The sequence below is a fragment of the Phocoena sinus genome, chromosome 11 (assembly GCF_008692025.1).
Source record: "Phocoena sinus isolate mPhoSin1 chromosome 11, mPhoSin1.pri, whole genome shotgun sequence".
NCBI classification, from domain to species: domain Eukaryota; kingdom Metazoa; phylum Chordata; class Mammalia; order Artiodactyla; family Phocoenidae; genus Phocoena; species Phocoena sinus.
Genome location: NC_045773.1, coordinates 82,172,613 through 82,190,192, shown reverse-complemented (window position 1 = coordinate 82,190,192; position 17,580 = coordinate 82,172,613). Strand labels below are relative to the sequence as shown.

The following is a 17,580-nucleotide window of genomic DNA, read 5'->3' as shown; positions in this document are numbered from 1 at the left end:
CACCAGTCACAAATCAAGTAGGTGGCCTGGCTCAGCTCCTAGCTGAGAAGCTGTACCTGTGCCTTGTGGCCTCCCCTAGCTCAGCAGGCCTATCCACCAAGCTTGCAACTTCTGCCCTGCTCACTGTTTTGCATTTTTATTCTGTTTCTGATCAGTAGAGATTCAAAGAATGTTTCAACCTAAATGTTTCTTTTTTCCACTTTTTTATATTAACCCATTTCTATGTTTAAAGCAGCGTGGATTAAATACTTAACATACTCATTTACCTAGAAGACATCTGCCAACTTGGTCTTCAGCATTCATTCCCCAACTGATTTATTTAAAGTTTCCTTCTGTTCTCTGGATTGTCTCTTTCTGTTCTCTGGATTGTCTCTTTCTTTTGGGGTGGTCAGATCTCTGTTACTCTTGTCCCGCCTTTCATGCTCTGCACCTGATTTTCATTAAATGTCCTCTGGATTGGATGCTTATATTTAGGAGTGGAGTCCTGTGCTGGTTAACTTAGGTAGTATGAGTTTCCGCTGCAGTTGTAGGAGGCTGCTTGTGCAGCTCGTATTATCCCAATGGAAATTCTCAGTCCGGTTGTATGTAAGTAGGCAGGCCTTCCTTTAGAGTGAGTGGGAGCAAGCAGACAGGCTGGGAGCCTACACAATTACCAAAACGAGAACCTCTTTCTCCTCTTCCTTGTTCCATTGTAGAGGTCCAGAGTCATTTCAAATTTTGCTATGCTTCTTTCTGAGGCCTCAGTTTTCTTATTAAGAGCCCTCCCGATCATTTTAGAAAACAGGTATCAAGCTAGAGGGCAGAAGCCCAAGCTCCCAGTTAAAAAAGGGAGATATCCAACTGTCCCAAATGCAGTTCTTAAATGAATAGCCCATTCTTGCCATTTGCACCTCTTGGTCCTGAGGTTTGAACTTCTCCAGGATTCTTTTGCAGATGCATACCTGGCCCTGGTGTCTTACAGGGCAATTTCCTCTGCTTCTTCAACAATCTGATCCCAATTGCTGATTCTTTTCCAGAAATTCCTCAAAATTTCTGCTCCACTCTTTATTTTCTAGCACTGTTATTTATTTATTTTGTTTTTAATTTTTTCAGTCATTTAAGTGTGTTCTTGGGAGGGAAAGGAAGTAGATATATGTCACCCTTCCAACTTGAACTTAAAACAAGCCATGTTCTTCTATACCACCTCTCTCTCACTTTCTCATTTTTACACACCTCATTTTTGGATTCTTAGAGAAGGCTTTCTGATTAAAGTGAAATCTGAGCCAGACCTCGAAGGATGGATAGAGTTTAGGTAAGTGGAGAGTAGTAGGAAGTACACTTCTAGCAGAGGGGTCAGTATGAGCAAAAGTGTGATACTGAATGAAGTAGCAGGTATGAGAACCAAGTCACCTCCTATTAAGCCAGACATTAAAGAGATTTGCAAAATGTGAAATGATTCCACTCCTTTTACTTTTTTTGAAAATATAGTTAAATTTCATAAAATATTAAAGTAACAAAATATGTTACTTAAGTTAACATGTAATGGGTATGTTATTGTTAAAGAATAAATATTTTTAATTCCTGTTTTAATTTCGAACAAAGCAAATCTTGATGGATATGACCCATATAAACATAAGCTCTTTGGAGTCCTCACTAGTTTTTAAGAGTATAAAAGGAGTCATGAGACCAAAATATTTGAGAATTAATATGCTAGTCCATACACTATATGAAGTGATGCTTCTGAAACTAAAATGTAGAGCAACTACGGAAAATGTGGGAACACCCTTGTGGCCCTAGGTGCGGAAAATATTTGGAGTTTTATTAAAAATATGTCGCCTGCTTATACAAATAAGGAAAGTATGAGTAACCAGGGTCTAACTTTTTTTGTGCTTTGGTGGGGCTGTCATGGTTGTTGGACCTAGCGACTCAGGCAGTTTAAAATATGTTCTAAACCCTGGTGTGGCTAATTATAGTAGTGATTTAAAAGGGTTAAATGCTTACTTCCCATAGCAGGAAGTCAATAGATAATATATCTATACCTGAAAAATCAAGAAATGGCAGTGTTAGCGTGTTATTTATAAATATGGAGGTTAATATCAAGAGTAAAAGGAAAGAGTTAAAGTGGTTGTCTCTGGGGAATAGATAGTGATAACGGAAGGGAAGAGTGAGGCCTGGTGTTTTTCACACCATAAACCTGAGAGTACTATTCAATTTTATTTACTTTTTTTTTTTTTTTTTTAGGCTGCGTTGGGTCTGTTGCTGCCCGCGGGCTTTCTCTAGTTGTGGTGAGGCGCGGCTACTCTTTGTTGCGATGTGTGGGCTTCTCTTGTTGCAGAGCACAGACTCTAGGCATGCGGGCTTCAGTAGTTGCAGCATATGGGCTCAGTAGTTGTGGCTTGCAGGCTCTAGAGCACAGGCTCAGTAGTTGTGGTGCACAGGCTTGGTTGCTCTGCAGCATGTGGGATCTTCCCGGACCAGGGATCGAACCCATGTCCCCTGCATTGGCAGGTGGATTCTTATCCACTGTGCCACCAGGGGAGTCCCTACTTTTTTAAAATGTGTTTTTATTAGTAAAATGCACAAATCAGGTGTGCAACTCAATGAATTTTTACATATGTATGCAACCATGTTAACTACAACTCCAATCAATGGTAAACATTTTTTTGTCTTCTGTCACCAGAGATTAATTTTACTTGTTCATACAAGGCTACTTTTATTCAACATAATATTTTTTAGATTCATCTACAATTGTTCATCTATCAGTAGCTCCTTTTAATTTCTGAGTAGTATTCCACTGTATGAACATAACACTATTTGATTCTCTGTTATCCTGTTGATGAGCATTTGGGTTTTTCTAGTTTGGGCCTACTATGAATAAAGCTGCTATGGACTTATGTTTTCATATCTCTTAGGTAAATACTTAAGGGTGAGATTACTGGGTCATAATGTAGGCATTATTTAACTTCATTAAAAATTGCCATTTTTCAAACTAGTACCATTTTACACTCCCATTAGGAGTGTATAAGAGTTCCAGTTGGGGCTTCCCTGGTGGCGCAGTGGTTGAGAGTCCGCCTGCCGATGCAGGGGACACGGGTTAGTGCCCCGGTCTGGGAGGATCCCACATGCCGCGGTGCGGCTGGGCCTGTGAGCCATGGCCGCTGAGCCTGTGCGTCCGGAGCCTGTGCTCTGCAACGGGAGAGACCACAACAGTGAGAGGCCCACGTACCACAAAAAAAAAAAAAAAAAAAAAAAAGAGTTCCAGTTGCTTCATATCCTCATTAGCACTTGGTATTGTCAGTCATTTTAATTTTAGCCATTCTAATGGATGTGTAGTAGCTTTAGTTTTATATTTCCTTGATGAATATGACCTTGAGTACCTTTTAATGTACTTATTGATAATTCACATATATTCTTTGGTAAAGTGTGTGTCCATAACTTTTGCCTATTTATGTTTGTCTTCTTATGATTGAGTTGTAAGAGTTCTTTATATATTCTGGATACCGGCTGTCAGAAATATGTATTGAAAATACAGAACTATGAGATATGAGGCAAGAACTATGAGATAAAGAGCAAAAATAAGTGTTTTGAAAGAGCTGAAGCACTGTAACTTCTCAATGTTTATTGTTATTTGTTTCATTGTGATGATTAGATGACAAAACTCTTAAAAACAAATCAAAGCTACTGGGGGTAGACAAAATATTTTTAGGTTAAGGTTGGGGACTGGATAGAAACATCAGTGGTGGCTATCAGCAGGAACAGATAAGGAGGGGAAATTAAGATGAAGACTGGAGGGACGTCCCTGGTGGTTAAGAATCGGCCTGCCAATGCTAGGGGACACGGGTTCAAGCCCTGGTCCCACATGCCGCGCAGTAACTAAGCGCGGGCGCCACAACTACTGAGCCTGCGCTCTAGAGCCCGTGCTCTGCAACAAGAGAAGCCACCACAATGAGAAGCACTCACACCGCAACGAAGAGTAGCCCCCGCTTACTGCAACTAGAGGAAGGCTTTGTGCAGCAACGAAGACCCTACGCAGCCAAAAATAAATAAATAAATATATTTTTTAAAAAGTGAAGACTGGAGGGGAACCTGAAAACCCAAAATAAATGGGTAGTTAGAAAAAGTGTTAAAGGAATAAAAATGGGGGACCAAAGTAAAACAGTTTTCATGTGAAAATAAATTAAGGAAAAACCTCATTTAAATTGGAGTCAGGAAGCCCTGAAGGAGAGCTCTCACGCATGTACCACTGTTACAGCCTGCATAACCAGCAGGAATAAGGAAGATACAGATGATTTTAACGAGGTCAGCTTATACAGAATTCTTTGTATAAATTTTTCTCTGTCACAACTTTTTATCCATGATAATAAGAACGTTACTTCTCTTCTGGTACAAGGGAGGACATTTTTCACATGGAAACTGCATCACCTGCTTTTAAGATCACTTCTTGTCCCAGCAACAAGGCAGTGACCACTGCTTGCAGCTAGTAAGAAACCGCCATAACAACTAACTCTTGTTCTTCTCCAATGAACTTTTATTCAAGACAACCCTCCCCAGTCTCCTCCTAAAACCTAGTAAAAGCTGACCTTCCCTTTGTCTCTTGCACTTGCCTATGATTCACTACGGCTTGCCTGACCAAAATTGCAATTCTCTGCTTTTCCTGCATAAACCCATTTTGCTGTTTAAAAAATTGTGTTTTATTTCTAAGGTTAACATCCACAACCTCCACCCCAAAATCCTACGTAGTCTGAAAAGTTAAAATTGTAAGGGTGTATAAAGAATGAACATAGATTTGAACTTAGGTTTTTCGAAATTTGTGGTATTAGAACTAGAGTCTACTACTGAAGCTTAAGGCACAGATTACATCATGATGCTAAGCTTAACTCAGCACTAAAAATAAACTACAAAGCAGGTTTTGTAAGAGACTGCAATTCATTAAGATAGGAAAGGGTGGAACATATGTAAAGACTCGAAAATAATTTACATTTAATTATAATTATTTTTTGAATACTTAATAGTATATGGTATACTATTACTAGGTGCCATAGGGGATTCAAAAAGCTATGAACCATGATTAACAAAATTCCTCAAGAGATCTGCAGTCTATGTGAGAGGACTGGATATATTTATGAAGCGAGAACAGTAAAGTACAGGGGTAACTAACCCGGCCAAACGCGAGTCTAGTTAATTAGCATCATAAGGATCCTTAAGGCGCATCCTCCTCCACCGATACCCCAGCTTCCGCCTGCTCTCATCCCTGGCCCCCGCGCGCACTCGCATCAGCCCGCCGGGGGACGGTTACCTCCCCAGCGACCGTGTCTAGCGGACTGGGTGAGCCAGGTGCGCGGGGCAGAGGTGACACCACAGTCCGTTATTCCCCACGACTTTCCCGATGCCCTAGAGCCGCGCAAACCTGCGACGCGTAGACGCAAGAGGAACGCTAGGCCCAGAGTACTGGTGAGAGGGGCGCGGTGCCCCCGTCCGCTTAGTCGGCCGACCATAGAGCTTTCAGACCTCCAGGATTCCTAGAGAGCTCCCGGAAGTGGCTTGGGGCAAGATGCTTGCTGGCCGGTGCTGTGCCTCCGCACGTTTGGAAGTTAGGGGCTGGAGGGGCCTGGTCCAGTTACAGCTTTCGCCCCTTTTTCTACCAGCCCTCCCTCCGGGTCTGTCCACACTTTGCAGCCTCACTTCCCCACCCGGGCCGCCGCTGGAACGCACGGTGAGTACGGTTCCGGCTCCGGGCCGGAGGAAGGGGAGGGCTTTGTGGCCAGACCAGGCCGCAGGTGAGAACAAGCGTGAGGGGTCTTGAGAAGGGACCTGAGCCGAAGTCGGCGCCCCGGTGATTCGGTGGATCAAGGGTCGCTTTGGTTGCCAGCGCAGGCCGAGTCCGCGTGCCTAAACTTTTTGCGAGGGAGCCTTTAGTAGAGATTCGCTGTCTTCATCGCTAATCATTTTGTGGCGTTATTTGCAGTCGATTTTGTCTTAAAATAGGAAACTGTTCCCGGGTTATGTTTTTTTTTCCCCCGTATTATCTTTCATCCTCCTCTTTCCACGATCTGAATTGTTTTTACTTAGCAATTTTGCATTTCCGTCACAATTATCTCTCTTTTTTTTTTAAAAGATATATTTTGCTTTTGGAAACCCCAGTTATCCTTGGAAGCCAATTTTTCCTGCTAAGTTATTTTGCTCTTTGTGGTGTATTCAGAATGTGGTGGTGTGTTGACTGCATAAATGTACAAAAGAAACATTTTTTGACAACTTCGTGGTGATGTAAAATTCAGACTTATTCAGAATACTTAGTTTATTAAAGCTAATTGAAGCAGATGCCTGGGAACTCTTTCAGAGGGGCCCCATTTCCAAAACTCAAGTGACTCATGAGTAATTTTTGTCAGGCAACGTTAAGACTGCCACTACCACCTCTAAAAAATAATCCCTATTTCTGTTTGATTAGTTCAGTTAAGTATACTTATGCAGTAATCATTGTAGCAAATGCATACATATTTTGAATTTCTGCTGTGGTTAAGTGTAAAATGTGATAGATATTAAAATTTACGCAGTTTGAGATACCTATAAAGCACAGTGTTTGCTTCAGCTTTATCTTTAAAGCCTGGAAAATATCTTTGTTTTGTTTTATTTTCAGCTCTCAAACATCCCAAATTAGACTTAAATTAGTCTAAAGGAAGAAAACATTCTTTCTTCATCTGTTGAAAAGATAATGCTGTTAAAATGGGTTGTGCTTTCAGTAGTTCACAGGATTATAGCGTTTGAGATGAGAAGAAGCTTTAAAGATTGATTATTTTAGCTTCCTAAATCAAGAAACTTGATGAGGTATTCTTAAAAGAGAATGTAAGACGCAGTCTTTATCCACAAGGTGCTTACCAACCTAAATACAGGTGTATATACTTTGAGAGGAGGTACATAGTAGACTAATTTTGTAGTACATATCTTTGTACTTGTTTAGTTATAGGCTGTAATTTTCAAAAACTGTCTCATGGGAGAGGGAAGAGGCTAAAAATGGAAAGTTAGCTACTAAAAAGAATAATCAAATGGATAATGGATAAGATTTGTTGGTTGATTTGGTTTAAAATATGAACAAATCTGATAATTAGATGACTCCCATCAGTTTCACTACTGAGATTTTAATGTCATTTAGTATTATATTACCGTTTTAACATATCAACAATATAAAGTTCTTGCGTGATGCACACTTAACATTGAAACCTTTTAAAGCTAGTATTGATGAGCATTGATTATAAGATGGAAGATGGCCAGTAGTTCAGTACTTAAAGATGAACCTTGACTTTAGGAAATTCATAGGAAAACATGGTAAAACTATGACTATGCAGAATCACATTCAAAACAATTAGAGCTCAGAATTCATGTCCCATAGTAATGACCTTTTAAGTTTTTAAACTATAAGTATCTATTTTAAGAATTTATTAAATTTTCCTTGATTTTTTAAATGAATTATTTTAAAACCATGGATGTTAACCCTGTCTGTTGAAAACAAAATTGTTTACCCCTTGTCTCAAACCCTCCACAAAATTTCAGCCTCTTGTCCAAATTAACTCTTCCCTCAAATCTCTGTATTCCAGGAAATTCCCCCACTTCTCTGTAAAGTTATCATCTATTAATTAAACCCTCTGTTGTCAGTTACCATATTTAACCTTATCTCTTGCTCCTTGATTTCTCCTATCTGTAGTTTACTCCCAAAACTACTGTCACCAGTCTTGTCTGATTTTAAAGATAACCTTTCAAATTCTCTTCCTTTTCTGTCCACTCTCTCTAAGTAGTGGTTCTTAACCTTCCTGGAGTTCTTAGGTGGGCGTTTGGCGTATGAACCCGATGAAATTGAATGTAAACTTTTGTGCCTATGGGCTTTTTTATGGTGAGAAGTTCTGTGTTTTCATTAGACTGAGAGACTATGAGCCAACCCTACCCCACCCTCTCGGCCCAAAACCCCTGAACGATAGAGACACTGCTTTGAAGACTCATGTCAGGAACAATATGTAATCTGATTTTCCTTATAAGTGCCTACCTCTTCTTTCCCTTGGCGGACTACAGGTCTGAGATTTTATCTTGATGTTAGCATTTCTTGCCAGTTGCTTTTGGATATGATGCCCTTGGTTATGCTCTTTTCCATTCTCTACAGTGCTGCCTTCAGTTATGTTTTTCTCCATCCTGTTTTCCACAGTGCTGCCATTGTGATCTTTCTGACATACAAATATGTAATATAACTTCCCTGCTTAAAAAGAGATACAAAGAAAAAGGTCACGGCTACAAACTAACATTTGCAAGAAAATCATGGCCATGGGCTGACATTTGCAGTACATACTGTACACAGTGTGATAAATCCTATGTCTGGACCATGTAAAAAATAACTTGGCAAGAATGAGCACCTTAGGGCTTCCCTGGTGGTGCAGTGGTTGAGAGTCCGCCTGCCGATGCAGGGGATGCGGGTTCGTGCCCCGGTCCAGGAAGATCCCACATGGCGTGGAGTGGCTGGGCCCGTGAGCCATGGCCACTGAGCCTGCGTGTCCGTAGCCTGTGCTGCGCAACAGGAGAGGCCACAACAGTGAGAGGCCCGCGTACCAAAAAAACAAAACAAAAAGCAAAAAAACAAACAAAAAAAAAGAATGAGCACCTTAATCTTCTGGGGCAGGGGGTTGGGGGTATTGGCGGCTGAGGAGTGAGGGCAACATGGAAAACCTAATTTAAAAGGTAATAGGTAAGCTGAGAATTTTTAAGTTAGAGTTGAATGATTTCCGCGAGACCAGGATTTATCAGCCTCGACATTGACACTTTGGACCAGATCATTCTTTGTTGTGGGGATTATGTTATGCATTGTAGTACGTTTTGTTTTGTTTTGTTTTGTTTGTGGTACGTGGCCATGGCTCACGGGCCCAGCCGCTCCGCGGCATGTGGGATCTTCCCAGACCGGGGCATGAACCCGTGTCCCCTGCATTGGCAGGCGGACTCTCAACCACTGCGCCACCAGGGAAGCCCTGTAGTATGTTTTTTGTTTGTTTGCTGTTAGTACCTCGACATATCTTTTTTTGGGGGGGGGGGGAACAATTCAACCCACAATAAGCATCTTTATGGAACATGAATGGAAAGAAAGCATAACCAAAGGCAGGAAGACCACTTACCACTGCTACTGCAGGCAAGAGATGATGCCTAATACCAAAGGTAAAAGCCATAGACATATATCCTCCAAAGAAATAGGACCCTGTAATTGAACAGGTCTAAAGAAGACCTCAGGCCTTATATTTAAAACTTACTCTTCAACAAATATAAATACAGTCTGTGTCGGGTATTGTAAATAATAGCCCTCTTATGTTCTTCAATTCTATCAGTAAGATAAAAGATAAAGACCTGTGCTCATGGGAAACATACAGTTAAGCTAGAAAGTCAAAACTCCTTTGCAACTAATAATACACAATTATGGCAAAAGTAACATTAAAGTAATACATACTTATGTAACAGATGTATAGAATAAGAGGGAAATCACTTCCAATTGGAATCATTAAGATAGGATTTTAAGAAGAAAGCATTTTATCTTGTCCTTTGAGAATAGGTAAATAGTGTGGGTACTAATGAAAGAAATCAGAAGACTTAAGTAAATGGACAGATATACCATGTTTATGGAATAGAAAACAATATTGTTAAGATGTCAGTTGTCCCTCAACTGAGTTACAGATTCAACACAAATCCTATTCCAGGAATTTTTTTTGTAGGAGAAGCCAATTATAACATTTATATCAAAAGGCAACAGAACTAGAAAAGCTGAAACAATTTTGAAAATGAACAACAGAGTTGCAGGACTCTTAGTAATTTCAAGATTTTAAAAGCCACAGCAATCAAGATAGTTTTGTATTGGCAAAAAGATAAACATATAGGTCAGTGGAACAAAATAGACTCCAGAAAGAGATCCATCCACACTTGTATAGTCACTTGATTTTTGACAAAGATGCGAAGACAATTCAATGGGTAAAGTTTAATCTTTTTTTGCAAATAGTGCTGGAACAATTGATATTTGTATGCAAAAAAATGAATCTCCATCCATACCTCAAACTGAACAAAAACTAACTTAAAAGCAATCATAGAACTAAAGGTAAAACCTAAAACTATAAAACTTTTAGAAAAAAACAGGAGAAAATCCTTGTGACCTTAGATTAAGCAAAGATTTCTTAGATATGACACCAAAAGTACAATCCCTAAAAGGAAAAAGTTGACAAACTTCAAAAATTTATGAATTTCAGGGCTTCTCTGGTGGCGCAGTGGTTGAGAGTCCGCCTGCCGATGCAGGGGACGCAGGTTCGTGCCACGGTCCGGGAAGATCCCACATGCCGTGGAGCGGCTGGGCCCGTGAGCCATGGCCGCTGAGCCTGTGCGTCTGGAGCCTGTGCTCCGCAACGGAAGAGGCCACAACAGTGAGAGGCCCTCGTACCGCAAAAAAAAAAAAAAAAAATTACGAATTTCTGTTCTTGGAAAGGCACTGTTAGAAGAATGTAAAGGAGGAAATAATTGCAAGTCACGTATTTCATAAAGGACTTGTATCCAAAATATGTAAGGAATTCTCAAAGCTCAATTATAAAAAAAACTAATTTTATAAATAGGCAAAAGTTTTGAGCAGATACTTACCAAAAAAGATACAGTTGTCCCTTGGTATCCATGGGGGATTGGTTCCAGGACCCCTCATGGATACTAAAATTTGTCGATGCTCGAGTCTCATATAAAATGGCATAGTCTTTGCATATAACCTACATACATCTTCACGTATACTTTAAATCATCTCTAGATTACTTATAATACCTAATAAAATGTAAAGGCTATGTAAATAGTTGGTGGTGTGTGGCAAATTCAGGTTTTCCTTTTGGGAACTTTCTGGAATTTTTTTTCCCCCAAACATCTTTGATCCGTGGTTGACTGAATCAAGGGATGTGGAACCCATGGATATGAAGGACCAACTATATGGATGGCAAATAAACACAGGAAAGGGTGCTCAATGTCATTAGTCAATAGAGAAATGCAAATTTAAACCCTTGTGAGATACCACTATATGCCTTTAGGATATCTAAATCTATATATATGTCTATATATATTTATTTATTTATATGTCAAATGCTGGTCAGGATATGGAGCAACTGCAGTTCTCACATCTTGCTAGTGGAATGCAAAGTATTATAGCCACTTTGGAAAACAGTTTGGCAGTTTCTTATAAAGTTATACATATACTTACAGTATGACCTAGCAATTTTACTTCTGGATGTTTACCCGGGTGAAATGAAAACTGTGTTCACACAAAAACTCATGTGCAGATGTTTATAGTGGCATCACTTGTAATCATCAAAAACTGGAAGCAATTGAGATATTGTCAACTAGAGAATGGGTAAACGTTCATCCATATAAAGAATAAACTCCTGATACGTACAACAGCATTGATGATCTCAAGTACAATATGCTAAGTGAAAGATGCCAGACTCAAAAGGCTACATACTGTATGATTTTATTTATAAAACTTTCTGGAACATCATTAGTGTATGGGACTAGGTTTTGGGGTTGCAGGTGTTGATAGGGCATCCAGGTTCCTTGGAGATGCAGGACCTGTGCCCCAGAGAAGAGTTACAGAGCTTGAGGTAAAGTCCATAGTAGAAGTTAGCCTGGAGACAGGGGGAAGATGGCAGGGGGAGCACATGTATGATAATGTTAGGTGGAGAAGAAGAAAGTGTTAGGACAGTTCTTGACAATGTCTTGAGCTAGATTATATGGAAATTAGTCTCATACTGAGAGTGAGGGGCAGGTTGAGAGCCAAAGTGTGTAGAAACAGTATAGCTGGTATAGCAGATGTTGAAAGGAGTTAAATCAGCAGCCCTGAGGGCCAGATGAGGTTAAATGCAGAATTTCAGTTAGACCCAGTCTACATGGTTTCCTGACTTTGTTTAGCCATGTTCCACATCCCCAAGAGAGAAAGCAGAAGGAAAGGGTTATTCCCAGATGAGATTGGCATGCAGAAGGCTAAGGAGGCAAGGAGTTATTTCTGGAGAGGATCACTTAAATGACTGAGCCATGAAGTCCATGTCATGGAAGGGAACTTGTTAAGATATCTCAGTAGATTACTATGACCTTTGACTTGCCTTTACACTATTTGTCATTTTCTCTTCCCAAAGAAGTACCCTTAAAGAAGAGGCCCTCATAAGGTTCTCTTAAGAAGATAAAGTAGTGGAAACGAGTCTCCTGAGCTTTTCTGGCCCTAAATGGCTGCAGAATCAAGGAAGTCTTTAGCCCCATCCCCACCAGACCAGGCTCCTGAAGAGGACCTTGTAATCATCAAGGTAGAGGAAGATCATGGTTGGGACCAGGAATCAAGTCTACATGAAAATAACCCTCCTGGCCAAGAGCTGTTCCGCCTGCGCTTCAGGAAGTTATGCTACCAAGAGACACTAGGACCCCGAGAAGCTCTGATCCAACTCCGAGCACTTTGCCACCAGTGGCTGAGGCCAGATTTGAACACCAAGGAGCAAATCCTGGAGCTGCTGGTGCTGGAGCAGTTCTTGACCATCCTGCCTGAGGAGCTCCAGACTCTGGTTAAGGAACACCATCTAGAGAATGGAGAGGAGGTGGTGACTCTATTGGAGGATTTGGAAAGGCAAATTGATATACTAGGACGGCCAGTAAGTAGAAGGAGGTGGGCATGCTCTGACTGTGAGAGTCCAGGAAGCTGGGTGGAGGGACATTGACACAACAATGGGAGAATAAATGCTGAGCATGAGTTTGTGTTGCAGGAGGATGAAAAGAGTTATCATGTGGTATGGCTTGTATTTGTAGAGTTCTTTTTATTCTTGTAAAGGATATAAATCCATTTTTTATCCTCATAACATCCCTACAACTGTATTATTGTTCTGTTTGCTAGACGGGAAACTGATGCATAGAGAGCTTAACTTACTTTTTCAGGGGCACCCAATAACTAAATGCAGATCTGAGCCCGTAACTCAGGTTTCCTAGTTCCTTATCAAAAGTTGTTTCCACTAAAGAGCACTGCTTTAAGCTTCTGTTTATCATTCTTCCGCTTTCTTGGGAATGCAGAATATCAGCATTATGTGCAGCAGGGAGGGCATCAGCAGAAATCTTTTCCTTCAGTACTAAGCAGAGATGATGCCTTTCTGTGCAAATCAACATGTTTGTGTTCCTAAGTAAGTGAGATTCTGCTTTTTCCTTCCCCCAGTATGTATCCCTTTAGATGTGCTCTTGGTACTGTTACACTGTTCACTTCATTTCTCAAAGGGATTCCTTGTAATGCAGGTGTCTTGTTTCTAGGTCCCTGCTCGTGCACATGGACATAGGGTACTCTGGGAGGAGGTCGTGCATTCCAAATCTGCACCAGAGCCTCCGGATACTCAGCTCCAACCTGTGGCAACCCAGCACAAATCTCCAGTGCTCCAAGGGCCACAAGACAGAGGTGAGGAGCTAGAATTCATTGATGAGGAGTGGGAAAGCAGAGAGGAAAGAAAGTACCTTTGGGACACCTATCTAGTTCCTGGAAGGAGCTAGCCTCTACTGTTTACAGACCAGCCATAAGACCTGATTTAAATGTTTATCTAGGCTTCAAATACAGACTCTTAGTCCCAGTGGTAAACTCATGAACAAATTAAAGAATTTGGGGGTTTTATGTATTCATACATTTCTGTTACCACAGTGTATTTTACAACATAGGCATTTTGAGGTTATGCTGGTATCATGACACTTTATTTGTAAATATTTCAGTATGTATTTTCTTAAACAAGAGTGTTTTCATAGATAACCACAATAAATTGATCACAATTAGGAAATTTTTTTTTTTTTTTTTTTTTTTTTTTGCGGTACGCGGGCCTCTCACTGTTGTGGCCTCTCTTGTTGCGGAGCACAGGCTCCGGACGCGCAGGCTCAGCAGCCATGGCTCACGGGCCCAGCCGCTCCGCGGCATGTGAGATCCTCCCGAACTGGGGCATGAACCCGTGTCCCCCGCATTGGCAGACAGACTCTCAACCACTGCGCCACCAGGGAAGCCCCCACAATTAGGAAATTTAACACTGATGCAATACTAATCTAGTCCGCAGTTCATATTCAGTTTTTGCTGGTTGTCCCAATAATGTTCTTCCAGAGTCTAGTCCAAGATCCCACTTTGCAATTAGCTGTCCTGTCTCTTTAGTCTCCTTTAACTTGGAGTAGTTCCTCACCCTTTCTTTGCCTTTCACGATCTTGACATTTTTGAAGAGTACAAGTTAGTTATTTTGTAGAATGACAACAATTTGAGTTTGTGTGATGTTTCCTCATATGTAGATTCGAGTTGTATATATTTGGCATGAACATCGCAGAAGTGGTGTTGTCCTCAGGAATACAACAGGAATTTGCCTGTTATTGGTAATGTTATCTTTGATGACTTGGTTATGGTTATTCTTGCTAGGTTTTTGTTACTGTTTTTCCCTTTGTAATTAATAAGTAATTTGTGGGGAGATACTCTTGAGTCTATGTAAATATCCTGGTCCTCATGAAACTTTTGTTGCTGAAACACTAGTTTTAGTATTTATTGATGCTTCTTGACTGAATCAGTGATTACTAAAGTGATTATTTTCTAACTCTGTCATTTCCTCTACATTTATTTATTTATTGTAATGGAGAGTGTTCTCTCCTTCCCCCATTTTATTTTATTTATTCATTTTTTATTTATCAATATGGACTCATAAATTCTTATTTTATTCCAGAAATGTTCTGTTACTATCTTTATTTTGATGCTTAAATTGTCTCAGAGTTGGCCAGAGGAGGCCTTTTCAGTCTGGCTCCTGTGTCCTATTGACATTTCTCCATCATTTTTTGAGAATTTTCTTACAGAACAAGATAAGATGTTCTAGTCTCATCTCATACTTGCCCTGAATTTCTTATTTTTTCATTTGTGTGGTGTATAGTAATTTGTTCTAAATTAGTGGATTTTTAATATTTCTAAAGAAGTTTAGAAACATTTTCAATTAATAATACAATCCTTATGTAAAATTCTAGTGCCTGTTGCCCAAGACACAGTAGTCTATGTTTATTTTGATATTACCCTGTCTGGTTTCTATAGGAAGCAGATGCTGGCAGTCATGGTAGACATTTCAAAAAAGTAGTAGAGTTAGTAGAGGTAGATTGGTTCTCATATTCAGCTTGGCAAGAGATCAGGACCTAAAGAAATACTGTGTACAAGCACAAGGATGGAATATAGCTTTGGTGGTAGAGAAGAAGTTGTAATGTACTTCCTGTTAGGAAACCAGTACACTTTCTATTTTTTTTTTGGCTGTACGCGGGCCTCTCACTGCTGCAGCCTCTCCCGTCGCGGAGCACAGGCTCCGGACGCGCAGGCTCAGCGGCCACGGCTCACGGGCCCAGCCGCTCCGCGGCACATGGGATCCTCCCAGACCAGGGCACGAACCCGTGTCCCCTGCACCGGCAGGCGGACTCTCAACCACCGCGCCACCAGGGAAGCCCTACACTTTCTATTTTTGACATGTAACTTCAGGCTGAGTGGGACATCAAAGTGCAGATGTTTTGTGAGCAACCATAGGTACGAACCCAGGGTCCAAAATTAACAGCATTTCATATTCAAAATCTCTGGCATGCATATCGGCTGAAATACAAATAATTTTGGAACGTGTTAGTGCTGGTTCCTATAACCACAGGACAAGGCTGGTCTCATTCATAGCTCCTTTCTCCTCTCTCAGCCATATCTGCTTCACAGAGTCCTACTCCTTCCCAGAAAGGAAGTCCTCGAGACCAGGAGATGACAGCTACACTTCTTACAGCAGGGTTCCAGGTGAGTTGTGCTCCTCACTGAAACCCCATAGCTCCATTAAGAACTTGCCCCATGTTCTTCTGCATAGAGACAGGTTGATCCTTGATTTTCCCCCAATGAATCTGGTGCATTTTCCTGTTCTTTCCTGCTAGCTATGCAGATCCCTTTACACAGTACATTCCCACCTCTTGATCCACTCCAACCCTGGTGGATCTCTCTGACACTCTGGGTTTGAACTGTGGAACAGTCCCAGTCCCAGATGGGCATCTTGTTTTGTTTCAGACTTTGGAGAAGATTGAAGACATGGCTGTGTCCCTAATTCGAGAGGAATGGCTTCTTGATTCATCACAGAAGGATCTGAGTAGAGATAACAGGCCAGAGAATTACAGAAACATGTTCTCCCTGGGTAAGGAAAGCTCTGGTTATTATTATCATTTACAGTTTTGTGTTTGTTTATGTGTACAGTAGCTTTGAGCTTTCTGAAAGACATAGTTGAGTTTAAACTCAGGGTCCAACAGAAAGATAAAATATTGAGACTTCTGGAGTTCTAAAAGGAACTTTTGCAGCCACCATGGAAAACAGCATGGAGGTTCCTTAAAAAACTAAAAATAGAGTTACCATATGATCCAGCAATCCCACTCCTGGGTGTGTATCTGGAAAAGACAGAAGCTGTAATTTGAAAAGATACATGCACCCCAATGTTCATAGCGGCACTATTTACAATAGCCAAGACATGGAAGCAAACTAAGTGTCCATCAGCAGATGAATGGATAAAGACGATGTGGTGTGTGTGTATGTATGTGTGTATATATATACATATATATATATATATATATATATATATATATATATATCAACACAATGGAATATTACTAAGCCGTAAAAAAGAATGAAATAATGCCATTTGCAGCAACATGGATGGACCTAGAGATTATCATACTAAGTGAAGTAAGACAGACAGAGAATCTAAAAGATAGTGGAATCTAAAATATAGTACAAATGAACTTATTTACAAAACAGAAATAGACTCACAGACACAGAAAACAAACTTATGGTTACCAAAGGGGAAGGTTGGGAGAGGGATAAATTAGGAGTATGGGATTAAGATACACACTACCATATATAAAATAGATAAACAACAAGGATTTATAGCACAGCAACTATTATATTCAATATCTTATAATAACCTATAATGGAAAAGAATTTTAAAAAAGAATAAAGATATATACATATATATGTGTAACTGAATCACTTTACTGTACACCCAAAACTAACACGATATTGTAAACCAACTATACTTCAATTAAAAAAATAAATAGAAATAAAATAACCAGGATAAATAAATAAATTTTAAAAAATAAAAGGGCACTTTTATTCTCTAATCTAGGACTTACCTTACAGTTTGTAACTGGGTATTGGTCTCTTTGCCAGTTGGAAATTGAAATCTTTTAGTGCTCTCTGAGTTCACATAGATTCTCTCACTTAGACCTATTGTGCTCCTCCCTTTTAATGACTGGGACTTTTTCATTCCTTTTCCACTCATTAGATCTTTTCGTAGTTCCATATTCCTTCCCACTCCCCAACTTCCACTTCTTCGCAATTGATCCCTTTCTACTTTAGTCCTCCTTCCATCAACCCTATTTTTTTTTTTTTTTTTTTGCGGTATGCGGGCCTCTCACTGTTGTGGCCTCTCCCATTGCGGAGCACAGGCTGCAGACGCGCAGGCTCAACAGCCATGGCTCACGGGCCCATCCGCTCTGCGGCACGTGGGATCCTCCCGGACCAGGGCATGAACCCATGTCCCC

The 17,580-nt window shown here is 40.5% G+C and overlaps 1 protein-coding gene across 1 annotated transcript in view; it reads left to right on the top strand.

Moving 5' to 3' along the window:
* LOC116762189 overlaps positions 1 to 17,580 on the top strand; it is a 70,274-nt gene that overhangs the window by 30,315 nt on the left and 22,379 nt on the right. The window contains 6 exon segments of the mRNA XM_032648932.1: positions 5,212 to 5,430; positions 5,656 to 5,756; positions 12,230 to 12,647; positions 13,291 to 13,432; positions 15,705 to 15,796; positions 16,058 to 16,181. Of these exon segments, the coding sequence (XP_032504823.1) occupies positions 5,212 to 5,430; positions 5,656 to 5,756; positions 12,230 to 12,647; positions 13,291 to 13,432; positions 15,705 to 15,796; positions 16,058 to 16,181 (1,096 nt within the window).